Source organism: Dicentrarchus labrax, unplaced genomic scaffold (assembly GCF_905237075.1).
Source record: "Dicentrarchus labrax unplaced genomic scaffold, dlabrax2021, whole genome shotgun sequence".
Classification (NCBI taxonomy): domain Eukaryota; kingdom Metazoa; phylum Chordata; class Actinopteri; family Moronidae; genus Dicentrarchus; species Dicentrarchus labrax.
The window spans coordinates 23,413,825-23,441,293 of record NW_026136711.1 but is presented as its reverse complement, the minus strand read 5'-3'; the positions used below and the strand labels follow the sequence as shown (position 1 = coordinate 23,441,293).

General features: G+C 39.8%; 1 protein-coding gene across 5 annotated transcripts in view; it reads right to left on the bottom strand.

Annotated features, from left to right (window-relative positions):
* kcnab2a (potassium voltage-gated channel subfamily A regulatory beta subunit 2a) overlaps window positions 1–27,469 on the bottom strand; it is a 79,241-nt gene that overhangs the window by 30,535 nt on the left and 21,237 nt on the right. For 3 of the 5 annotated variants that reach the window (XM_051416106.1, XM_051416105.1, XM_051416107.1), the window contains exons 2-3: window positions 19,433–19,600; window positions 17,152–17,193 (exon numbers count right to left, since the gene is read on the bottom strand). In XM_051416106.1, coding sequence (XP_051272066.1) covers window positions 17,152–17,193; window positions 19,433–19,509 — 119 coding nt within the window. In that variant the 5' untranslated portion in view covers window positions 19,510–19,600. Of the gene's footprint in view, window positions 1–11,069; window positions 11,357–13,801; window positions 13,819–17,151; window positions 17,194–19,432; window positions 19,601–27,469 lie in introns of those variants that run through there. The other 2 variants (XM_051416103.1, XM_051416108.1) reach the window with 2 other exon arrangements.

Genomic DNA, 27,469 nt, shown 5'->3' with positions numbered 1-27,469 from the left:
ATTTTTTTTTCTCAACACCATAATGGAGCGAATACTGGACTGAACTATGAGCTGCTTTGTGTTCATTCATCAGAGTCTGCTGGGGCAAATTTGGAATGAACCTCTTTTCATTGTTAGTCACAAGATAAATCAGTCATAAAGGATGCTGAACTAAAAATAAGAAAGTCTGATCTTTACATAATGCCTTAGAGTGCCGCTGTTAAATTGCTAATTAGTGACACTGTGTTTAGGGTGCACACAGTAGGGTGACTCAGAATTTGCTCAACCCAATGGCATGCCATGTTTTTTTTACAATAAAAGTAATTTTTATATCAATGCAGTGGGAAAGAAGAAGTGAACAATACTTAACAAAATCCTATCAGTCCCCATTGTTTGTGCTGGACTCAGTAGCTGGTTGTTAAGATAGCAGAGCTGAACAAATCCCACTGTAAAGGAAAGAAATCCATCTCCTCCCACTTCACATATTATAACAATGTCCTCCCTTGTGTCGTGGCCTTCATCTCCTTGCTTTGATTAAGTGCCTGATTTGTGGTTATCCAAAAATCTACTGAGCAGCTAAAATCCCTCTCAGACACTCAATCACTGTGAGTGAATACAGAGCCCCAATAGGGTCCTGCACTTCATTCTATGTGCGGGGGAGGAAGAGGAGAGAACAGCTAGAGATATACAGCCGAACATGTGTGTTTCTCTGATCACGACTACAGCGGAGCAAAATTCACAAATACCAACAATGCTCGAAGGAGTGTGCAGACAGAAAACATCAACAATGTTCAGATTCACATTCATTATGTAGCCCAACACAAGAAAATAGCTGTAAGAATAAGCTGCAGAAACGTATCCCACTTATTGACAATCCTACCTCCCTTATTACAGATACAAAAAAAAAAGCTGCAGCACAATTAAAAGTATTGGTTTTATTCTGTTCCTCCTTGCAGCCCCGACTGGCAAGAAGTGTTGGCAATCAGTGGTGCCATACTATAATGAAGCCTCAGTGGTCCGTCCTGGTCGCACAGGAGTGTTTGCTCAGACAACTCCCAGACTATAGCCCCACATACTGCAACTAAGGAGCACAATGACAGACAGGGGAAGACAACTACTGTAATCGACAGAGCGTTAGAAAACTACTCTGACCACAGAGGTACTGTGGGGGTACAGTCATGAGCAGTGATCCTTCACCACAACAGCAGCATTAGCTCTAAAAATAGGCACTCGCTCTCTGAATCAATTCTACACAGTGAGCCTAGACCAAACACAAAGAACGCCCTTAGGCTTTGCAAGGGGAAAAGGATTCCCAAATTTGACATTTGTCACCACAGAGGTCTCTTGCTGTCCTTTCACTTATTTGCTCTCAGGGGAAGTCTGGGTACCTCCATCGAACTGGGATTGGCACATTGAGAGTTGCTGCAGGGTGCTAAGCCAAATCTGTCTAAGCTAGTTTAGCAAGCACTGGCTTTCTGCTGCACTCTGTAGGGACTGCTGCAGAGATCCTCTCCAGATAAGGATTCCTTTCAAATCTGCCATTAAACATGGGTTTCATATCTTAAAGCAATGAGTCCTTCAAGCGGGGTACGCAAAATGACCTATACTCATGAATATTAAGTCACAGATTCATCTCGCTCTAGCTCAGCCTTCTTCTGATTACATCCCTTATTGTTAACTTAAGAAAGATTATCCGTGGGCATCAAGCCAGGACAATGTCATTTGTGGCAAGTGGAGATTGTTAGAGCAGTGTATACATGGCTGCAGAGAATGACCACAGTTGTATTATGTGCAACTGTTGGCCAGCTGTCCAATGGAGGCTTAAGTTCCACTTACTGATGGTTTAATTGAACAGCTTTAGTGAGGATTCGAGTAACCGAGTGAAAAGGATAGCATCTCTGAGATGGGGGTGGTGAGACAGAGGAGGGTGTACGCGTGCATGTGTCTGTGTGCGTCAGGGAGTGGGTGAAAGGGCTTAAGGGAGTTAATGGAAAGTGATGTGAGGTCAGACAGATTGACAGTGTTGATCGACAGATGTGGTAATGCATTTCTAGCAGCTTAATGCATCCTGAGGCTGTGTCTAAACATTTCTAATGGCTGACTGTTTCATCACTGTAATGAGGATGTAATTAACTGAAGCAAAACATATATTAGAAAATTGTCGCATATACATTCACTTATGAATATTTGTGTTTATGTATTTTTTGTTATACAAGTCAAATAACTCTACTAATTGCTGAGGTTTTTTTTCTGTCATACAAATACAAAGAGTGTAGAAAATTAGGTTTAACTAAGGTTAAATACTATCTCGGTGATTCTGGGAATTCCTGAGGAAAGAAGAGAGTGAAGAGAAACGCAGGTCACATCTGTGAGCAGCGAGTGCTGCAATTTTTAACTCTCCAGTGAACATGACAGATTCCCAGCAGACAGCAGGGCTCAGGAGGAGTTGTCGTTTCAGCTGTCCCTGCTGACACATCTAACAGAGCAAGAGAGCTGAGACAAACAAAAATAGAGGACAGGGAACCCCTGTTCTTATGTAATACAATGTCATTACTATACTTTATGGCTTTAGCTAGAGAGGCTCGGAAACAGAACAAATTCTATGTTGGGAAAATGGTGACTATAACAGCTTATTTCCCATATTTACATGTGTAATTGTATATTTAATTGACTACTATAGTGAAATAAATATCTAAGAAGAAGTGTGTTTCCAATACATTGAATGCAATGGAGTAAACACGCAGTGTAAGTTTAAATAAATATGCTGACCATTACAAAATAGCAGTGATCTCACAACCATATAGGGATTTCAGCATCACTGCTTGTGTACTTAGGTGTGCTTTAACCACATAGGGCTGAGTTACACGGTTCCTCGCTAATCTGAAGAAAGAGAGAGTGAATGTAGGAAGCAGAATAATCTGTCCTGGTCAAAGCAAGATCCTGCCACCTGTCTGTGTGCATTTGTCATACCTAAGGGAATGTTCACACAGAGACTAGTTGCTAGGCAAAAATGCTTTCTATCGCACGCATATCAGTGAAAAGATGAGGCTCCTTGCTCTTGGAGCCCGGACATCCTGTTTCCAAGACTGTTTTAAGAAACATGAATTCAACTACTGGTGAAGGGTCCTGGTCTAGAATCCACAGCCTTAAAAAAATAATAATGAAGACACTACCACCTATCTTGAACAGCGTTAAAGAACATTTCGTAATGTGTTTTGACAGATCAAATTAACATTTTTGTAGAGAATGAGAACGTGGAATAGTATTTCTGCCCTGGATTGTGAAATCAAATGCTGGAAATCACAGGGATCAATTCTGGGACCTGTTCTGTCCTGACTACTTTTATGATGAAATCTGCTAACATGAAATGTCTTTTCATTATGACTATAAATAAGATACATACTTTTAGACAAGTTTAATAATTTTAGCAAGCTGCTATACAGCATACCGTAACTCCTAATATGATATGTAAACTTCTATCTTAACTTATCAATGTTTCAAAGTGACAGAACTTGTGATCGCTGCCACAGAATATCTCTTCAATACCCTGAAATTTACGTTGACCTCTAAATTTTGGGTGTTACTTCTTACAGTCAAAGACCTAATCTGTATTTTTACCAGCTGCGTTATTTTCACAAGTCAAGGGCAAACCCTGACATACTATGAACAGTTGTATCAGTCCCAACTGTCCCAGTTGCACTTTCATACAGATAGTAAATACTGAAAATCTCCTATTAGCCAGAAGTAGACGGTGTCAGCTATTCCGTTCTTCTTTATATAAATGTGTGTATTTTCCCACATTTTTTGTTAATATAAATCACTTTCATCGTACATGTAAGATAGACAGAGAAAACCCTAAAACTGGTACATTTACTATGGTGAAGACCAACACAGATTTATTACAATGAATGACCCATCGCTTTATAGCACATAAGCTTTTGGAGGTCATGTCAAACGTGTTGAATAAAAAGGGTTAAACCAAGCTTATGAAACAAGGCACAAGGCATCTCTATAATGTGGTCAGGCTGCTCATAGTTAATCCCTGACCTCGACATTCTAAGAAATCAAACCAACTCTGACCTTTTACCTGGTCATCTGAGGTCTCAGTCTATACCAACACTATGACCTGACACCAATAACAAAGGAACAATTTGAGGGGAAATTTTAGGCAGACCACAATATACACAAACACACATCATCAACAAAAACCAAGAAGGGAAATAAGCAACAGAATGTTTTTTGTACAATAAGAAAGGCCAAAACCGTAGTTGTAGAGAAGTGGATTCAGCCAGAGTGGATATAGCATAATGGTCAACTGATACGGGTTTTTCAATGGAAGATGCCAATATTTAGAGAGCAGGGTTGGAGGTGGCAGATATATAATGCTGATATCAAAATAAATAAGTGTATAATTCCATTATTCCATGCATATTACGATCTAATATACGTGGAATTATTATCAATTAATGAAATAGAAAACTATATTGGGCTATGCTGTAGATTTAAGATGGTTACTGATATTTAAAGAGTTGTGTAGGATTTAGTGGCATCTAACAGTGTAGTTGCAGACTGCAACTCCCTTGCTTCAACTTCACCATCATAAATTGCCAATTTCCGCACAAAATATGCGGGGCTTGCATGATTTCATAATCCCCGCATTTTTGTTGCAAAAAAGTCACATAAGTCTCATGTTTACTTCACACAAGAGCAGCCATGTTCCCCTGTTGCCTTGGGAACATTATGAAGTGACGCAATTACGCGATGTGAACATCATCGAAAAGCTCCAAACCCCGCGATGAAGCCATGATGAAGCCCGCAAATCAGTCTCATTTGCCAACAAAAATAAGCGCAAAAGACAGCGCAAAGCAGTTTCCCGGTGTGTTACATGACAGTGGGGGCAAATTATTTTGCTAAGTTTGAGCCATGTGTTTATTAAGGTCTGAATAAAACAAGATGAGAACTTAAATATTCCCAGCACTTTCTGTGATGTAGTATGCTTGCTTATCATAGGAAGTAATAAGAAATGACTCTTTACATTAAGGTAGTAGCCTAGTGAGAACAGGGTGTTGGGGGAATCACTTTTTTTTCTCTTTTTCATCAAACCGCAGTTTTTGCAAGTTCCCGCAATTTCATCGCATAAAATTGCATAAATATCCCGCATATTCCATCGCATTTTCTAAGAAAACGTGCCGCATAATCAAGGATTTTTGCCCGCAACAATCACAAAAAACCTCCGCATTTTTCTGGAAGGACTGGATACCCAATACGAGTAAGTACACTACAACAACACCTGCATTAAACAAAGTCAGGACTTGGCTTTGCTCCATTTCTGAAAGATCGGTCAAGCATAAAACAGAAAACTTCCCCCTACATTAAATTTGCAGGAATCTCCACAAAACCTAAGAAATGCACTAAAAGCTTCAGTGAACATTCCCTCTTCACCAGGACAGCCTTAGACTTGTGAACACTTAGTAAGTATTTTAACCGCATTCTACACAGGGACTTAGAAATGCAAATGTAACACTTTACTGCATGTTAAGATTTCCATCCACCATATTGTCTGTTGCCTAAGGACCTATTATCATTTATTATGGGAACACCATTGAAGACACAGAAAAACATTTCACAGTGGGATTTCTGTCAAATTTTACACTGACGCAGCACATTTTAATGTCCAATGAGAAGTTCAAGAGAGAAGGAAAGCAATAGACATGTCCCTGGGAGAACTTTTAAACAAACTAAAAGTCACATTTTATTTAGCGATGAACTTGACAGTTTAGGAAATGCGTGCTGAATGTTGTTAAGTAACAACTTTATGGGATCTAATGCGACAACGGCACAACTCTAAAGCAAGTGTCTAAAGGGCTGAGGACAGTGGAGCGGGCCTCCTACGTCCTGTCACTACTGGGTATTCATAAAGTACAGAGCCCTTGCAGCCTCCAGTGACACACACTAAGATACACGAACGCGCAGACTTTAAGACACAAAGAAAAACAGACGGTTAATGCAGAAAGGCTTCAAATTGCATGTGAAGAGCAATGTTAACACAGGTGCAACGTATGATCAGTCAGGCTTAATTAAAAACAACACATTCTGAAACTGCTTCGAGCTAAAAGTCGGCAGTATGATGAAGGAGAGTAATAAAGGGGCTAGGCCATACATGGGGAATCAAGAATTGCTAGATTGAAAAATAATCATTTGAATCATTTTAACATTTGGACCACCCTGCAACAAACGGTGAGTCAATTATAAGTATGAAAATCAGTTTACTGGAAGGAATAGCACTTGAAAGACTTATTTCCACGAATGTGCTTAAAATATGTCAAATATAGGCAACAGCTGCATTTAGTTGACATGGCTGTGCTTCTTGACATAAATCAGATACATCAAAGTAAAAACTGTAATACAAGCAAATACAAAGGCTTACGAATCAGAAAGTTGCAACCTTAAAGCATTAGTAATTATGACAATGACCAATGATATTATTCATGTTGCAATACTCTTGTGGCATAATCCAAGGTGAAATTTTACACATGGCCAGTTCAGGAATCTAAAAATGATGTACTGATCCATAAATTGTGATCATGAGGACGTCTGGTTGAGCTACCATAAATAGTACGACAACTACCAACACAAAATATAACTGTGTAATCCCTGGCATTCCCACCTCTTGTGCCCACACAACATTTCTGACTAGAACATTTTGACAAGCTGTCAGACCATGGCCATCCAGAGATAGCTCAAAGAGGAACTGCTGGAGAGGTCACCACTGGAAAACAAATCTATATCAGTCCAAATACCTAAACATCATATCCCACCCTGGTGACAAAGAATAAGCACGGGCCACTTCTGCAGCTCTCATCAATGCAGCAATATTGCCAGGCAGTGGGCTTGAGGTAAAATAGTGGATGAACAGGTTAGGCTGCAGCCCATTCAGCTGTATCCAGCTGCAGCTGTGGATATGAGTCTGTAGCTAAATTTAGCTCTGGAGTAGGGGATTGCCTGAAGAAAAACGTCACAGTTGCACGGGCTGACACACATGCTGCAGTGCTGCAGAGATTTAGAAAATAAATATAATAACAGTTTTGAGTAGCTCGGTACAGATTCATATCCTCACCAAAACGTGTGTCTAAAATAGCGACAAATAGGTGAAAGAGAAGGAAATTGGTTAAGTGTGTGTTGAGAGTAAGAAAGAGAGAGAACATTTTTAGGACATTACTAAAAAATGTTTGAATGATGCCTTAAAGCAGAAGAAATTAATAAAAACAATACCAATAATAGTAATAATAAATAATAATAATTAACACTTCTCCACACTGCCACCTAGTGACAGGGCTGCTATCTTACATGGTTTTAGTAAGTATTTACTAGTAAGTATTTTTCTGCTCTAGTTTCAATACCAGGCTAAGTTCAACAGAAACTGATAAATATTAAAAATAGCTGGTAAGGATGTTCAACAGTGTAGGAGTACAAAGAGTAATGTGTTTGGTGAATGCATTATGGCACTGCTGTGGGAGGCATTGGGAATGTAGCTGCCAAAGTGGAACATCTGCACCATCTAGTGGGCGATCAGCTGTTATATGATTAACAGAGAACTCCTCAAGGGGGTTCCACTTGACAATTACTACTATGACTCAGTGGATGTAATAAACATCCTACAACTAGAAATTATATTCTTGATGTTGCTCAACAGACATGTTCAAACTTCAAGTTGGGAGATATTTTTTTTATTTATTTATTTTTTTTACTGTAAAATGTAGTATGTTTTCTTGTTTTAGATCGTTTCAGTCATTTCTCCAGAAAAAATGTCTGTCATTCTCTAGTTAAAGCTTTTACAATGTGAGGATTTGCTGCTTCTCTCAGTTTTATCTCATGGAACTGAATACATAACAAAACATTTGAAAGCTTTGGGGTCTGAGAAATTGGATGGACATTTTTAGACTAAACTATTACTAATCAGAAAAATAATCTGCAGATGAATCAATAACGAAATTAATCATTATTTGCAGGCCTTACCTTCGCTGTCTTCAGTATTTATTTAGACTAACAAAAATTATGGCATTGAAGGGGTACTTATAATGCTAAAATGTCACAAAATTAACATCCAAAGCTTTTTTTAGCTATTTTTTATTTTTTAGGTGGTTGAGCTGGTGTCCCATGTACCAAGGCTGAGTCCTTGCTGCAGCGGCCCAGGGTTCGAATCTCACCTGTGGCCCTTTGCTGCGTGTCATCCCCTCTCTCTGCCCACCTTTCCTGTCTGTCTTCAGCTGTCACCATCAATAAAAAAAAATAAATTAAAAAAATAAATAAAAAAGCTGCCTGACACTTTCACACTACTGATTGAGAGTGTCTTGTGAACATAACTAAAGTTAAGAGACAGCTAAGAGGAAGTAAATAATAAAATGTACCAAATAAATCTGATGTTACCCTGCATCTTCTGCATAAATAAATGTGCTAAGAAAGCCTGTGATGTGGTGTTGCCATGCATGTGTCAGCTTATTTTGATGTTTATCTGACCTCTAGTGGCCAAACCTCAAATAAGGCATCTATACTAAAACTCCTAAAGCAAAGCACTAGTAAGCAGCTGTTTAACCACTGGCATCAAAAAAAAACTATTCAAACTTTTAGATACATTTTATTACATACAGGTGAAAAACACCTTTTTAATTTAAAGGATCCAAGAGATAATGTTTCTACCTGCACATCAAAGCTTTTCAATATGAGCAGGAAAGGCGCACCATACAAGGCACAAGTTATGGTAAAATGTAGCTTTGCATGTATGAACGCTTAAGTGGAGGGCATTACCGTGTCCATTAGTCACTCCAGAAATCTATACTCTCCCAGTCAACCTCCATATAGCTCAAACGGGAGAGACAAGGCTTCCTGTCTCGCTTCAGTGAACTCAAGTTGGCTCTTTACCAGCTGCCTGGCTCTTTCAGTCCGAGGACATGGACACTAGGGAAAGTTTTCCGGTTTCCAAATGGGCCTGCTGAGTCGTAGTATTTAGTTTCAAGGGCAATATAATGTAAATGGCATAATCTTTTTTTTTTTACTTTTACACTATATTTACAATCTTAAAACCACATTATGAAGGGTGACTTTGTACCACTAGTACTCATTCACACAGACTAATATGAGTGTTAGATAGAACACTATTAATCATGTTTCACTGAAGTCACGTTGATTATATTTATTTATTGCAGGGGAATGAATCTCATGCTTTCCTAGTGGTGTAAAATAATGTGTCCTGTTATGATAGATCTGTCCATAACAAAGCAAAAAAGTGTGAAAGCATGTGTGCAAAGAGCAAGCCAGAGTGTAAAAGAAGAGAGGAAGACAATAATATAACCTTTTTGCCCGTGTTTATTGCAGAAAGCTAGTGCCAACAATGGTTAAAGTCGGCTGGCCCGCCTTCCTGACCACACACCTGAAATAATGATGAGTTTGAGTCAGAGGTTGCATGTACGGCTGACCCAATTGCAGCACTAATTACAGAATTGCGGGCGATCGCAGTACAAGGCACAGTGGCTCCTGGCAGGATATCCTCTGTTAGATGAGCTTATACTCCTGTGGTAAACCAATACCAAGAATTGAATACTACAAGAAATAACATAAATCACACTTAGGTTTGTTACTAGATCCATTAGACTGGTCAGAAAAAACAAAAAATTCAGATAAAAAATAAACAGCTTTAGTGTTAATGATATGCAAACAGTATTGGTTACTGTAGGAGGCTCTCTGAGGTTTGTAAACCACACATGCACTTTGCAATATTAAACTCCCTTTCTACATGCCCGCTCGCTAACCTGCACCCAACCCGTCACGGGCCAGTGACTGAGCTTTACACAACAGGGAGGTAACTACGGGCAATGTAACATGTTGGCGGTGGTGACATACAACACTGCCTGTATATGACAGTAAAACTTGGTCACCCCAGACAATGGAAACAGCAGCCAACCATACCTGTGTTCTGGTCAATGGTCTCAGTCAAAAACAACAGCAGCAATGCCTGTGTGTGATGAAAGCTATCCATGTCCATGACAATAACAACATCAGCTCAACAGGCCTTACTGGCCAACACAACAGCCGCTAAGCCTGCTGCAATGGCTCAATCCGTTAAACAGCAACAGTCCATATAATAGTCTGTTTGGTTTCCTGTCATTGGGTTGATGGCACAGAGAAAATGAGCAAATGTTTCAAATTGCATTTCTTTTTCTCCATTGGTGGGGCATTTTCTACTGCATCTATGAGTGATCTTTGGATATATAAAACACTTCTACATAAAATATAAACTCACATCTCGGCCTTTGACTTTTGAATTAAACATTTTAAATATCACAATATTTCTGGCAGTATCTTAATGTAGTATCAATGATAATGTGACAGTATTTTGCTTATAACTGTCACTGTGAAAGCCATGTATCTCTAAAACAACAAACTTTTTATGAGCTAAGAAAAATACTTTATTTATTTATCTTAGGAATTCCAAAATGTTTTATACTCATAAATATGTGTGTATTATATGTGTATTATTTCTATAAAATCCACATCTCCAAGATTTACTTTGAAGAAAAGGATTTATTTCTAGTCATGTTTATGGGGCAGAATTCTCAACAGTAAATAAGAACACATAACCAGAGAAGAAGGGAAACTATCTATGTGATCAAGGGGAAAAGAAAAAGAAAGTCTGAGGGAGATTTTAAGGGGCCAGGTAACTCCTTACGGAGCAGTCTGTCCTTCCCATGTAGTTGGGCAAATATGCCACCGACCTAGATGATTAAAATAAAACCTGAGCCCCAGTACTTTTGCATGAGTGCAGCCTGACCAGAGGACAGAGGAAGACTGTACGGATATTAAAAAAGAAAAAACAGTGTGCCTCTTCCTTATGAGAGTACTTAAAAATGATATAAAATCAACAGCACATGAACAAAATAGTGATTTTTGAGGCTAACCTCAACACACCTGTTCAGCAGACCCTCGAGTATCTGACCTCCCTCGACCACAAAGCTGCGCTCACCTGCTGGTTCTCAGCCCGTCTGTCCAGGTCTCGGGAGTATGTGAGCCACTGTCAAGCTCTGCCTCCCTCTTACCTGTACTTCATGCCTGTCTGATAGGACACACACTCCTCCAGGGCCAGGCCATTCATCTTCAGGAAGTCTTCCATATTCTTAATCTGAGCGGCGACTCTCTGCTCCCGGAGTCTCTGTAGCTCAGCCTGGTCGGGGGGCCTGGCCGGTGGCTGATTCAGCCCCTGGTCCGAGTGGTAGCGGTTGATCCCGCTCCGGATGCTCTCGCTGTATGTCATAGACAGCATCTTGCCGCTTCCACTGCTGCTGCTTTTCCGAACACCGCTGCCTGGCGCTGCCGGTTTGGGGATCTGCAGGTTTTCAGGAGGACAGTAACTGGACTTGCGCCTGCCGGGAGCCCCCCGGGGGCCACCAGCATACCCTCCCGCAAACATGCCCCCCCCCTCGTTCTCCTCCTCCTCTTGTGATGCTGAGGCGACCCGTGCAGTGAAGAATAAAGTAGGGACACGGACGGGGCGAGGAGCCGGCAGGGCACAGCCACCTCCTTAAATAGCACCTGCTCCCGTAAAAAAAACTGCTCTCCTGCTTGGGGCAGCACACGGCCATGCATCCTGTAATCAGAGTCGCACAACATAGCCACGCACCACCCTCCCCTGACAGGTACACAATGGCAGGGTTACACTGAAAGGGAGCTTTCAGGTGACTTGTTGGTGATTAAAGAGCAGGGCCAAAGAGGGTGCATGCTATCTGCAAAGGGGAGGCATTCAAACATGCACCAAGCAAGAGGAGGGGACACATTCCTGGTCTAACTTCTGATTCTAACTGGACTGAGAGGGAGAGCCAAGAGACAAACTTTCTGAGAGTAGTAGTAAATACAATTTGAGTATAACCCACAAAAACACACAAAGTGTCTGGCCCATCTGGACTGCAATAAATAAATGGGCACAAGAGCTAAAAGGATCCCCAAACAACTCCATGATATGCACTTGCCATGGGTCTTTAGGATCAGGAGTTCTGGGAGCTTAAAGCAACTGTGTTTTCCATTTCAGAAAGTATTTCTTTTAACCATTAGGTCTTCCTTTTTCTGTTACAACCATTTTTGGTTACAACCATTTTTGTTTGAGTTATTCGATTGCTTGAAGATTCTACATCTACAAATAGTGTTGTGCTGAATTTAATCAATAGAGGGCAGCACTGTGTCCACCATCACTACAAGAACGCAACTTAATGCTGAATGCACTACTGAGCACTGACGACAAACATACTTTCTTGGTAAAGGAAATGTATTGTATAACACTGAGACTGCAATTTTATATTAACACATTACTAATACATAATATTCCAATGACCAGACCAATGCTATTTACAAACACATATAAACTAAATATGAGACCCCAGTTTCACAATTATTTTGCATAAAATGGTAAATAAATGGTTGTAGTATATATATAAAGTGACTGGAAAAGATTGATGAAAAAACATTAAAGGCATACTATGCAGTTTTCCGGTTTTGTCAAACAGCTACTCCTAGAGTCGTTGCGGAGTACTTGTATTTAACGTTAACTGTCGTAAATACCAGCTCTCTCTATATACAGCTCTGCGTCTCTGCACTCACGGCCTGATCCCCTCCCCCCTGTATACCGGTACATGTTCAGTAGGATGGAAGCGTCGGACATCGAACAGGCAAAGATAGACTCCGAAGAGGTCTGCTGACCAGGTAACGTCTTCCATTAAGGCTGCTTCTTATGTCGCTGATGTATGTCACGCCGCGCCGTAAAGCAATTCGTGATTCTCACGAGATTAGGCGGGGCACCATCTTCAGACATGCATTGCTGGTTCTGCCAGCGGCGTCCCTCCCCAGCGTTGCTATCGGTATGATTCGCTATACTACAAGTTCGTTTACCATCGAAATTACTTTGAAACTGTTATATGAAGGCACAAATCTTGCATAGTATGCCTTTAAAAACTAATGTCAGAATAATCACTTTCTTAGTTGTATCTCATTCTACCATACTCCATATGCATGTTCATGATTTTTAGATTATGTGAGTGTTGCCAAAGTATTCATTGAATATGATCATAAAACATGACGATGACTATCTGGAGCACTATAACGAACCAATCTGAAATTAACTCCACAATGTAACACCACAATTTATCTTATAATCTGTACATTCAACAAGAATTACTTACAGTATGGTAACTGTCAATGCAGAATCCCTTCTTTGTAACCACATAAGAATTAGGAAATTATATTTCACTGTTGGTTTGTAATATATACTACAAGCACCAGACTCTATTGATCCTGTAAAAGTCTACTGACAAATAAAACACTTGAACAGCACTTCTTTGCCTCAGTACAAAACAGCACACAGAGCTACCATAACGCTGACATGAAACCCCCATTTAAAACTTGTAAAACTTGATGAACCAATAGTAAATCTAACACATCTTGTATTTATTACAAAATACAGACTGTAAATAACTCCAACATGATCTGTTATATGGAATCAAAAATAGTCAAACCATTGCCGCTATCATGACATGACTTGGATCTCTCCCACAAATTCTCTATTCATTTCAAATCTCAAATCTTAATTTAAAAAAACAGCTGGTTTCCTCATGTAGAGACAAAAGAAAATAAAGGAGGAGACTTCAAGCTAGGCAGCATGCATCCACATATTACCCACACACACACACACCTCATCACTCTGCCAGCCCCTTACACACGAAAACATACACACAAACAAACACTTCTCATGTGGTCAAGAGTACAAATCTTTCCTCAAACTCACCCGGTTTCTTGGGGGTCGGCTCATGAGCGAGGTTGCGGGGTCCCCGTCTGCTCTTATAAACACACACTGCAGACAGTGATGAACCGGGTCCACCCAAACTGGGAGTGTCTTACTAGGAAACGTCTAAACCAATTAGTGAATAAGAGAGTGCATCCCTTCCCTCCCCTCACCACTTGGACCATACTCTATCACCACAACCAACACCTCTCCTCCTCCCCTCCCTGTGAGATCTCATGGAAGAAATCCATTTATGTCGTTTAGTGGCCCGTCTTGTTTCTGCTAACCGCAGCAAATAATATCAGCCTTGAATTATTCACCAAAGCTTTTGCACTAAAAGCCTCTGATTGTTGTTCCACAGGAAAGAATACTAAGAGCTGGACAATAATGAGCGCCTGAGTGTTGTGTGTACATGACACACACAAACACACACAGTCTCAAGAAAACACATACTGTACTTATATACACGCACACAGAAAATAGACAAAACCACATGCATGGTCATGTACTCTAACCAAGGCATTATGAAAACCACACCAGTTAAAACACGCCTTGCAGCATCTCTCTGTGTCTCAGTAGCCTTCTGTTCAGGTCAAGGGCAAAATCAAAGTGTCACATAATAATAATACTAATAATAATAATAATAGCAGTTTTAAACACAGAATTGTCAAGCACATGTATGAGCCAGTGTAGCTGGATATTAGCCACACAGAGGAAAGCATCCCATGGCCTCTGCAGGCTTTCTGCAGGGTTCACAAAATAAAAGAATATATAAAAAGTACAGTTTCACATTCATACTGGCTAAAGTATGATGGAAAACCAGTATGGACAATATAGCCTTGAATTATTTATTATTAGATCACATTATGTCAGCACTTCCCAGCAGTATATAACAATAATTCCTAATGATATAATGAATTATATTAACACTCTGTACCACCCAGACAACAGTAAAAATGTCTTACTTGGAGAAGCCAGTCTGTACCCCTGTAGCTTTTTTGGCAGAGCTATTTAAGAGATAGGAGACCAGTGATCCCATCCAGGAAACAATGATTAATCACAGCACTCTTCTGTACATATATATTTCACTCTACCCAACTATTTTTGTATTTTTGTACCCAACTATACACCATAGAACATGTAAATGAATCAAAATAGCCAGTCTGTTTGAATATGCTGTCACTAGTTAAGTGCACACGACCTACTGCATTAAGAGGGATTGTACAATTTAAATTCCATCCCACCTGGTCACAACATATGTTTTCTAGTAACAGAGCTTCCAAGTAACTGGTCAATATCAATCCTTAAATTTGAGTGGTTCTACTCCATTTAGTAAAATCATGTTTTTTGGGGTTTTTTTTTTTTCAATAACTGAACAAGGACTTCACACATTTAGTAATTTAACAAGCTAGTACAACCTAATTCAGTTCTCCAAGTCAAAAGTTGTGTTTTTCAAAGTAGACATTTAACTTATCATGTGTCATGTGTGGGTGCGATGTAAACAAAATCCCTTTTCAACACAAATCAGTGAGCTCAAGAGGTTGAAATATGAGCCATAATAATGCTAAACTATACACATAGCTGTGATAAATGTAATGTATTAAATCAGTAGTTCTCAAACTGTAAGGAGGCCCCCGGTGGGGCACAGAGCCACTGCAGGTGGGGCAATGGATGAACAGGGGAAAAGTGAAAGTGAATATGATTTATGCAAGGGGAAATGAACAAACAAGAGATTGCTGATGCTATTGTGCTGACCATTATTTCATTAAAATTCAACTTGGACCCCTTTTTATTGGTTTAACTGGTTCCCGTATCATTGTGAATGATTGCTAAAAATTATGGGGCGTGAACTTTTTTCAGCCTCTGAAGGGGGGCATGAAAAAGTGCTTTAAACAAGGCACTTGATTGAAGATTTATTTTTTTACGTTGTTCCCGTATCCATACACATGAGACATTCAGTAGTCAGAAGTCAACAACCTTCATCATCAGAAAGCACTCAAGTCCCTTGAAAACTGTAAAATGGTTTAACGATAGCCAGAGCCGGAAATACATTACAGCCATTTTATGTTAGCCTTCATTATTCTGTACCAAGAATGCTTTTAGTAAAGAGACCATGTCACAGACACGCAGAATAGTGTGGAGCTACAAATCAATGCTACGCACATTGCTGGAGAATATAGCAATACAGGACAACAACAAAAAAGACTAAAGACTAAACATACACACCAGATAATGCTCATAATAAAGACAGGAAGGGGTTGGGACAAAGCAGTAAAACTAGACATTGTTGGCATGATTGTGGACTGGATTCATATTTTCAGAGTTCATTTGCCAGTAGTAGTAAGTGTCCTAGCTGTCATGGTTCCAGTATTACATTTTGTGTGTGATGACTGAAAAGAATAAAACTTTCCTTCCCAGAATCAGCCCGCCGCCGTCAGAGAGATAGACAGACAGGGATAGGGGGCTTAATCGATCTCCTCATGTAGGCCAGGGGGGCAGCTAGTAGGACGCTTTGCACTTTAAAAAGGACAGAAATGTGCAAGGCGCCAAGATAAAAATCCGATAGTGAGCTCATTACAAGCACATCCACATAGTCAGGGGTTTTTATAACTGGATCAGCAAAATAAGGCCTGATATAAGACCATAAAATATGATCCTACTCTAAAGCAGCAGAAAGACTGACCATCTAAAAGGGCACACTACTGGAGGAGTGAGTACCTGCAACCCTACTCTTAGAGAACATCATCTAATCCTCAATGCTGATCAAAATGGTCCCTTTGGCTTTTAGAACAGATCAGGTTGAGCTCCCCTGAGGTCAAAAAGGTTTACAGTTTAATATAGAAATGATGAATAAAGGAAATGAATAGTTGCTTAATCACACCCCAAGTTAAAAAAAGTGTCAGTTCAGTAAAAAGTCACATGTTGAAGTGTCTCAAGTGTCACTGCTGGGGAAAAAAGGGTGGAAAAGAAGAAAAAAAACTTCAAACTCAAGACAATTATTATTGATTCAAAGGTTTTGTGAGCAACCTTGCAACAAAATCCATCATTGCCCCTATCAGGTTTAAGCTGGATAATGCATTGCCAGCTAAACAGTAGATGATAAGTGTTATGTATGCTGCATGCTGCAGAGGTTTACTAATGGACGTATGGTTTTAAATGACAGAACAGCAAGACTCTACAGCAAGGTTATTATATTAAAATAAAACAAAAACTAAATGTTATAAATACATACTTTACGTACATAAAAGAAAATACACTCTTTATACATATACATAAAGGAAAATGGTCAAGTTAAAAAGTCCCTGCTTTGCGACAAAAAACAGTGTTTGGTGGATACAGAGACAGACAGGTACCTGTAGAACTGCAACTGTCGTTTGGGGCTCCCATAACGAGCGCTGAAGACATCAGAGGAAAGGAGGAAAAAGGAAAGCTTTGGTTAATATAAGCAGAAAAGGGAGGAAGTCAGTAGTGGAGAAGATTTGATATAGACACTACAGTGACAAAGGATACTGACTGTTAGCCAAAGACGGTACAAAACGTGGAAGAGTAAAGTAGGAGGAAATAGAAAATTCTGCTTTAGAAATGACACACACAGATAAAGTTAAGATAAAGCTTTGTTTGTACAAAATATTCACTGTGTTAAGCTACGTATGCTGGAAATGTTGAAGCACAATCACAAATCAGGCCAACGACACACAATCACTGCAAAGTCCTCACAGAAATAGTGTCATAAATTATACTACAGTAAAAGTGCAGTTAGTAGTGCATGTTTGAAGACTAAAACGATTCCCAAGTGTTTGCACAAATCCTAAACTTTTCAAGATCTGAAATTAATAAAAAAGTATTTTACAATACATTTCCTGACTTTCCAAACCAGTCTACAAACCTGCATCTCAATTACAGGCAGCTACCTGATCTCACAGTGTCTACTCTGCATATTTATTTATACTTGTACATGTTTCTCAGATCAAACTATTAGGTAATAATAATTTTTAAAAACAATTGGTTTAAAGTTTACATATGCATTACAACATTTGGTATTTTCTCTTAATGCTTTTCTGTAAAGTACAGATAACTGCAAACCAAGTTACAAGTTCTGATGTTTGAGTTAATTTACAATTTGTTATAATAAAATAATTCAAACAGAGCTCTTGAGTTTAGACTATTAATTATAATATTCACCCTGCACATCTGCTTTGAGAGGAATCTGCTTCTCTTAAGAAACTTGAACAAAAGCTAGAAAGATGTGCATTATATAATTGAAGTTTTAATTAATTAAACATATGCTAATGAAAAAACACCTAGAGTTAAACAAAGAGTAAAACCAGAAATATCTTATCTCTTTTTTAAAATTTTTATATATTAAACAGTTTACAATATAATAATCTGACATAACTTCCATGCCCTTAGCGTGACTGAGGCTGCATGTCTACCATCACAAAGGAAGCAACGCTCCACATCATTTTATATTTGATTACGTTACCGTTGGCAAAAGGTAGTGAAACACTTTAAAAGGTTTTAGTTTAAAAGGAAAGTTAAGCAGTGACTTGCATGAAAATGTGTGGAAAAGTAGCGGATGTAAAAGTAGTAGAATGAACATTATGAATGAAGGTAACAGACTGCTATACTGTCTCAGTGCCCCACATCTTCCCAATGAAGGCAAATCAAAATCCATCTCAAAATCTCATCCACTTTTATTGTTATGTTACTGAAGTCTGTCCAGTAGCTTTAGTAATGCATCACAAACAGCCACTGCACCCCATCTGGCCATAATGGAGGCAATGTGAAACACAGCCATAAAGCTGCTTGAGAAGAAGAGTGGAACAGATGCTTCTTAAGATAATCAGTCTTTGGCGCCACATGCTGGTGAACCATTAGAGTGCAGGATAATATGTACAAATTATGCATGGGTATCCATTCTGATGTTGCCACTCTCTAAACACAACACAACACACAATGCTGTGATATGCCTGCATGTGAGTGTGTCTGCCCTAGGTCACAATCTAGGGGACCTGCTTCAGACTAGGGACAGAAGGTACATTTGTTGTGTCTAATTCAATTACACTGTAAAAGATGTTCAGTGTAAGATAAAATGGTTTGTGTTTTCCTTAGTTAGGCGGGTAATGGTTAAACCTCCAGGGAATAAAGAATCACAATGTGCTCGATTGTGATATACGCAATTGCCATGAGTGCACGTGTATGTGTGACAAGGAGAGAGTTTGTGTACTTATCCCTGGTAGCACTTCAATCCTTCCTTTTTCTGTGTTTTGCTTGTTTTGTTTACATTACAAACTGCTCCACCTAATAGTAATTGACCAAACATTTTTATTGCTACGATGTTTTAGGTGATAATTAAAATAACTATAACACATCTAAGCTTTAGTTTAGTACAGTATGCAAACAACTTAGCCAGATCTAGTTGTACACCAGACACAGTACCACAGATAAGAGGTTACATTTATCAAGCTAGCAGCATGGCAAAGTGCAGTAGCATGATAATGTAAAAGATTCATTAATACATGAACTTATGTAAATCATTTATTGGTGATACTTTGAATTACAATCTTAGTCCAAATAGTTTATTAATGGATGTGTATTGTGTCTGTGTTTACATTAAACGTCCCATCAACTCACCTGTAGATCATGCCAGGGGAGCCAGTCTGTCGGAGGGAGAGGCGAGCAGGGGAGTCTGTGGTAGATTCAGGATACATGAAGGCAGGAAGGAGGGGGTGTGGCCAGCCTGCCGGGGGTGTTGTTCTTTCACCGGGACCACGGGGTACAGTTTATCACCAATCAGGGCCTCTGGAAAGTACAGAGAGCACACTTGTGTCAGCTGGTGGTTTCTGTTTCTGCAACAATAAAATCTCTGTTTCTCCTACACCCTATGCTACAGTAGGGCAGTCCTCTTGGCCTGTCCAAGCACTGTACCTTTCATGTTTTATTTACCATTTATTTATCTGTTTATCTACTATCTTTACAACAAGCCTCCTCTGTCCAGTTTAATAAACACCTATGGGCAACAGTGCACCTCCATTAAGGTCATAAGAATTGATACTCCTGCCCAACCAGTTAAATATCATTCTCAGATGTTCTTCAGAGGTAAAAAGGATTTGTTCACATTGATAAAGCCATGTTGGTCGAAACAGAAAAAATGATATTCCAGACTCGGCTGATCAGAGTGTTTGTGGGGATATATATTGAGGGTGTTACTAGCTGTAATACTGAGCGGATCTGTCCATCACTCAGAGCACAGGGAATAATTGTAGTCAAACATATCATCATTTTCATCCATTAATTCTCCTTAGTGAGAGATTATATTAATCACAGTGATGGATTGTATAGATTGGAGAAGACACACAAGCAAAAGGTAAGTAGCGCAACATGTTTTACCAAGAAGCTTCTCACATTAACTGACCACAATTTTTGTCTTACTGTTGGCTATAGTAACCAGTTAGGCATGTTTGACCACACACACACATCGAAAGATAAAAATATCAAGCATATTTGCTAATGATCATCACGTCCCAGACAAGGTCAGGAGCACAAGAGGGTAATTAAACAATGGCGCGCCACCCCTCCCACAGCAACCAGGAGACAGGGCCCCATGATAACCCTGCCTGGAATGATTCAATGGGCTGTCCGGTTAACCAGTGGCGACTTGGTCTAAAGCAGGATGGATTGCAAGCCTCTTCCAACCAATGGGTAGTGCAAGTGTAGTGTGTTATAATGTAAGGTAAATTGCAGCAAAGACCAAAAAGTGCATTGCCTAACCTTATAAGACTCTGGACAGAATGGTAGATTACCAAAAACAGATCCAATAAATGTGCCAGTTTCAGACCATATGTCGCTTTGGTTTTAGTCTTTGTTTACTTGTAATCTGGAACTGAACTTATCATTTGACATTGTTATCACCTTTTTTCAAAAGAGTGCTGCATGCTTCCACCACTAGATGGAGTCATGTCCTCACTCTGTGGACATGAGCTGAATGAATAAACCATCAGACCAAAGTAACCTCTGTTGTTTCTCACAGCAGTCAGTTATTAGATTGTAGTGAAGATTGTAACATCTTCACAGTAAGTCTTTGTATACCAGTCTGGAATCAGAACGATGACCTATTTAGACAAATAGATGAAAAATCACATCACAACATAAATTAAATGAAAACACTGGTCCTGCAGTAAAATACAGTAAAAAGCCACTTAGAGACAACATAAAGCCCACATTAACACAAGTGCAGATCTTGATCTTACATTCATCTTGGGGTTGCTGTATACTGTACATATGTGGGTGCAACGCCTAGCCAATCCACTGCTAAGAGCGACTTAATTCTATGAATAATTCAAAGTGTCTGTCCAAGAAGCAGGCCACTGCTGAAGACAGAGTTATAGCAAGAGAGCTGGGCATCAATGATGTTTGGGGTGGTGAGTTAGGTATACATAAACGCCATTAACACACATAAAATACCTAATCAGTACATTTAAAGTCAACACCATGGTCTGAAAGGGAAGGGAGCGGCACTGCTGATGTTTTAGCCCAGTTTACTGTCGCAGATAAAATCAAATGAGGAAAGCCGCAGAGAGAGTGGCATCTATGTCACCCTGACAAAGCCGTGAGCTGAGCAGTCCATGCTACCCTGTTTCACCGGTGGCTGCACTCACGTGAGTCATGGCTCGTAACCGACATTGTAATGATAATATGAAGGTGACTTTCTCCTCTCATCAATTTCCCAGGGAGCGAATAAGGTGTCCCATGTTCCCAAGGACTCATTTAACGGTCCCTGCTCAATTCATTTCAATCATGCTACGATGGGACACCAGTCATACCCGCTATTATGTGATGATGATGCCATGACCCTGATGGGTGAAAGACACGGTAGTAGATCTACTACACAACACAGCACATTCCTGCTGGATTATCTGTCAGAGATGTGGATCAGAGGACACGGTGGGTTGAGTGGGGGGCTATGAAAACAGACTTTCTTGCAGAGCTTAAGTACCCTTAATCGTGTATTTAGGATTTGCTCTTCTTTCATGTGGTAAACTAAATATCGTTCAGTTTCCAATTGTTGGTTTGAAAACAACCGATATAAATATATATAAATCACCATTGACTTAAGGAAATGTGATGTTATGATATTTTACACTGTTTTCTGATATTTTAGAGACCAAACCATTAGCCTAGTCAGCATCAATACAATTTTGCATTTGTCACAAGACATGTTTCTAATGATCAATTTAACAAACGTTTTATTTTAGACTAGTCGACGAGTCTAAAAAGTAAGCAGGAATCACAGTGCCTGCGGGGTTGGGCGATAACTATAACCAACTATAACTATAAACAGTCATCTGTTTCTTCAGTGTGAGCAGAATTTCCAGGTAGGCATCAAGACAGACTAACTACAGCTGGCCAGAAGCTTGGCCCAAACTATCAGCTAAGTTACTGTCACCAAGGATTTTAAAACAAGCCCGACACAAAATTCACCAACACAAACTGAACATACAACTCATGCATACTTCAATTTGTACTGTAGTTTTTATCAATTATGTAAGAAAGACAAAAACAACAATATTAGGAACAACACCCCAAATTTTAACATAAGGCAATAACCAGCCCCATTACATCACACAACCATAAACGTACAGTGAAGTGATTTTGGAGTGACCAGTGGAGTAGAAGCTGACCTGTCCAATTAATGCATGGTTGCTGAAATTAGGAAAACTGCCACATGCGGCCTTCTAGACTTCAGTGCCTACTTTTAACTCTCTACAGTTTAATGCAGTAGGCTATCAGCTGTTTTAGCCCATTTAGATACTGCACGAAACATTTCGTGTTTACACCTTATCACATAATGTAACACACTGTAGAGCAATGCACCAGGCTGATTGAGATTCCTGTAGTGAGCTGCATTTTGAGAGGATGCTGCTGCTAGATGCTGCTGCTGCTGACTGCAGCAATGCGGTACACTACAGACTCTTCCTGGCTCAAGTTAGAGGGCTCAGATTTACTGCACTAATGGTCCAAGGTGCACTTTGCAGATTAAACAGCAGACACAGAGAGAGAACAAGACAGAGAGTGAGAGAAATAGAGAGACGAAGCACAAGGAAAAGTGGAGCGAGAAAGGAGTCGATATTGAGTATGGTTACCATTTGGATCTTGATTTAAGACACGACTAAGACATGAGGAAAACAACAGTTGCCGTGACACACATTTTAGACAGAAACACTGTTGTATACATTCAATATTAAAGTGTATTGCTATGCTTGCTGTTCAGAAGTCTTCTCTTGTCATCATTCCTTTTATGTAATGAAAATACAATGTTTCTAGCCCAAATTTTCTCTTTGTCAGGTGCAGAGGAATCACTCAGTGTCCAGGCATTTGATGAGCCTTCAAATGGGACTTTCGGGTTTGTATTCTATCTTCTTACCAGTACCCCTGTAGCAAGTAGCAACACGCCCACACAGACACAGCCCTCGTGTTTTTGATAGTGTTATTGTGGATCTGAACACAGCCTGGAGCATCACGAGTTATGCGTTTTCCATGTGTATGTTTATTGTAATATTTATTGTATACTCCTAAATAATAATAATAAAAAAAAGGAAACATAATATTTGTGTTCCCTAATTTCTACCAGTAATTGACGATGACATTTCACATTACTACGAAGATAACCTATAGCTTTAAAGCTGCAGGTTTATAGCAAAATTCTAATCACAATTATTTTACTTAACACTGATCAGGAGCATTACATCATCACAAGTGGTTTTTCATTAACTAATTGCAAACTTAAACTTCAAGTACTTTTTTACTTTTTAGTATTTAATAAGAGATTATACTATATTAATCCCAGGGATGGCTTGAGTAGACTGGCTCCTATTGAGCTTTGTCTCTGCAATACATTTGCGTGCTCAAACTTGAGAGTAGAAGCTTCCTGGTTTTGTTGAACTTATCCATTCTTTTTAAACTTCTCTGATCACATCAAATAGAAGAGCACGAGCTTTGGGCTTTCAAACGAAGGAATATATGGGTATGAATTACATACTCCCCATTATCCCCCATCAAACTTTTTTGAAAGGTTTAAGGATTCGTTAACTGTCAAATATTGGTATCAGTATTGGATTAAGGATCCAGTTGGGCTAGAAAATAAACTATAGATTTATCACATTACAGTAGAGAGGTGGTGGTCAAAAACAAAACAATTGGATGAAATAGGGGACATGGTGCCCTGACGTACAAGACAAGCAGAAATCACAAAAACATGCATCTCCATACTTAAAGCTTGTCTCACACACCTCAGTCTCCAAACAAAATGCAAAACTGAGTCACAAAAGGCTGCTCTTCATGCTTTCCATCCATAAATCCACCTACACCCAGCCTGAGTGAATTCCCTCTTGAGACAGGGCTTACGTGAGCAAGGCAGGCAGGCAGGCAGGCAGTGCTGGCCTGGAAAGCACAGCACGGTGTTGTGTAGTATGTTGGCAGCTGCGGAAAACACACACAGACCCAAGCAGATGGCTACAGAAGAGGGAGACAGGCTAACAGACGAGAACTGCCGGGGATATCCTACATGGGAGTTCAGTCAGGCAGAGAGTGAGAGAGAGGAGCTAACCTAACCTCGTTCTCCGTCAGGCAACAAAGAGGATTTTAGACGGAATCTCCTCTTCTTCGGTGACATTCATCAAAAGGATGAAAGTCAAAACCATGTAAAGATGTGGATCCATGTCAGCGCATCATCTTTACTCTCATCATCACACAGTTTGAGGTTTTATAAATGGTATCCTCTCTGTTAAGCTGTGGAGGGCCCTTGATTACAGAAACAGTGCAGGTCACGGGCTGCCAACAGAGAAAAAAAAGCTATCAGCAATTTACATAAATAGCCTATTTATACAGCAAACTTCTGATACAAATCCTCCACCCCCCAGTTAAAGGAAGTTAAAAGTGCAACTGAGAGCTCTGCTGTCAGGAATCATTAAAATCTAAGACAGCTGCAGCTGTTTTACACACAGAGGTTTACCACATATTATGGTCAAACTTTAAGCCATGCCCATCATGAGCCTATATAGATTAGAGTTCAGTTGGTCTAATGTAGGGCATTATACATTGAAGTAATAATCCTTAAGTCTTTAATTATATCAAACCCCATTTTTGATGCTATTTGTGGTCTGTGTTTTTATTTTCACCATAGCCCTCAATGCATTTGCATTCTACAATGCAGTGGTCAGTTACGGCCTATTGTGCAGTTTCACATTGAAATCATTTTCAGTATATTTTTGGAAATCATACATTTTGAAACTTTTTGTCAGATATTGTTATCTTTGCTCATTTTTGATCCATAGACTTTCAAACTGTCAAGAAATAAGGTCAACACATGATCTAGCCTTAGTACAAGAATAAACAATGACGTCTATAAAGTCTAGCACATAGATCTCCCTTTACCTGGTTATTATACAGTATGAGATATATAGTCTCAGGTGGCCTGTATCACTGACGGCATGAAGATGAATCAGCACTCTGTATGTCCTTGCTCAACATTTTCCTTTATGATGGTGTGCTGACTTATAGTCAATCCCTAACATTAAAACATGGTGACGCACAAGCGCCTACAGAAATACTATCCATTACAAACACGAGGCAGGTTTACAGACCATCTGGAAAAAGAATCAGTACAATATCACAAATGAGTTAGCGAGTTACTGTACAGCTAACTTGGGCCCGTGAAGCCGAAATGAAGCTCTGGTTAGCACTGCAGGGAGAGATCATGCTGCAGTGAACCAGGAGCACAGAGCAGCACACTGCAGTAGAAATATGAAACCATCTTTCTCCTGTTCTGGGTCCTTCCCAGCTCTCTCTCTGCACACCAAAGACAAATAAAGATGAGGAAAATTAGGGCTGGAGAGACAAGTGTGATTTTGGGATGTGTTTTCTGTCTCGTGCCGGCTTCACACCCCTGCACTTGGCACATGGTATTTGAACTGAACATGTCCACAGATATCGGACAAGGACTGAGGAGCTTTAGGTTGGATCATGGTGTTAGACCGACCTTTTTACCACGTGTTCAAACCTCTTAACCTAGATAGGTAGTGCTTTCAGACCACTCCCCACATACTTTAAAGAACCAGCATGTTCAAATGAACACCTTTCTGGTAGGTTTTCATGTCTGTTATCATAACTCTAGCCATTCAGAAATGTAAGGTAAGCAATACATCTCACTTTAGCATGCCTGCCAAATCTTTCTAGGACACATACTACTTTCTCTGTGCTTTAGATCTCAGATTCCACTAGTTCCTAACATCATTTCATTACACATTGGTTGCCCTGTTTTTCATCCTTGTCCAAGTACAACATATCACTGCTATCCGCATCACTGCGCATGTAATGACACATGGGCATGAGCAGGCTGTACAGAGGACTTCAATATTTAGTCGCGCATAGGTGAGCAAAAAACATTAAGTTGATACAAAAACATAGCTGAGCAGAGGGACACAGAGTGGCAAAGGCGATCAATATCTGAATCCAGACAGACAGTCATTAGGGAGGAGGAAGAGGACAGCAGCGGATCAGTGAACTAACCGAAACCTGTCATTTAATTAATAAAATGCAGTAATTTTATGCAGTATGTCTGCATTGTGCAGCCAACTACAGTATCCCTGCACACATCAGATACTTCCCAACAAACCTAATGCCTTTGCTTTTTGCTGCTGTAGCCAATCTATAATATTTCTCCTAAATAGTGCATCAGCTTTGTACACAGAGAGTAGAGGTTTTAATGTTTGTATAACTTGATGGATAGACCTGTGGGTTGTGGCTAGGCCTGCAGAGGCTACACACTGGAAAGTAGCCTAAAAAAATACCCAGTGATATTTTGGTATTGCCCTACTGTAACAGCCTCACTCAAACACAGAACCAGGTTGCTGGGTTGACGCAACAATAACCATAAACACAGACGTTAAGGACCAGTGGTGATATTTAAGTTATCTTCTGGATTTAGTTTTTAGGTAATCAGCTAAGGATTCTTTGGAGTCTGTGTAGATGGCAGAGGATAAAAGTCATTCAATATTCAGCTTCTACAGCTGGTTTTCCATTTATACAATTACACTGATCATTTAAATAAACATTGTTCAATAATTCACAAGGTTTTTTATGCATCTTCATAATGCCTTCACTTAAACAAGCCCTTGATACCTCTAGTATTGCATTTTCCAGTCAGACAGGATTCAATCTTCACCCTCAGAGCGCTACTGTGCCACTGATGGATGCAGTTTCTAACAGATGAGGAAAACATAGATTGTGGTCCAGAGTTCCTAATAAAATCTGGCGCAAATGCAGTAAGTGCTGGCGGCTCTTTGAACAGACTCTGAGTGGCCCCAGGAGAAGCAGCCTGCAGCAGCTAGTGACCAACATATACCTTCTGAGGAGAAGGAGAGAAAAGCAACAAAAAAAAAACACTACCCGAAACAAGGAATGGTAAAAGGAGGAGGAAGACAGAGTAGAAGAGAAAACTGCAGTTGAGTAGACACTGTGGGGAAAAAAGCTGAGTAGGCACTAGAGAGCAGGCTGGTCCAGAGAGGCCCTGTGCTGCAAAACAGCAGTACAATGCATCACTCCTCCCACTGCGATCTCTTTCTTCATCTCAGACCTTCACTCCCATCCTCTCATGTAGTGTCGTAATGCTCG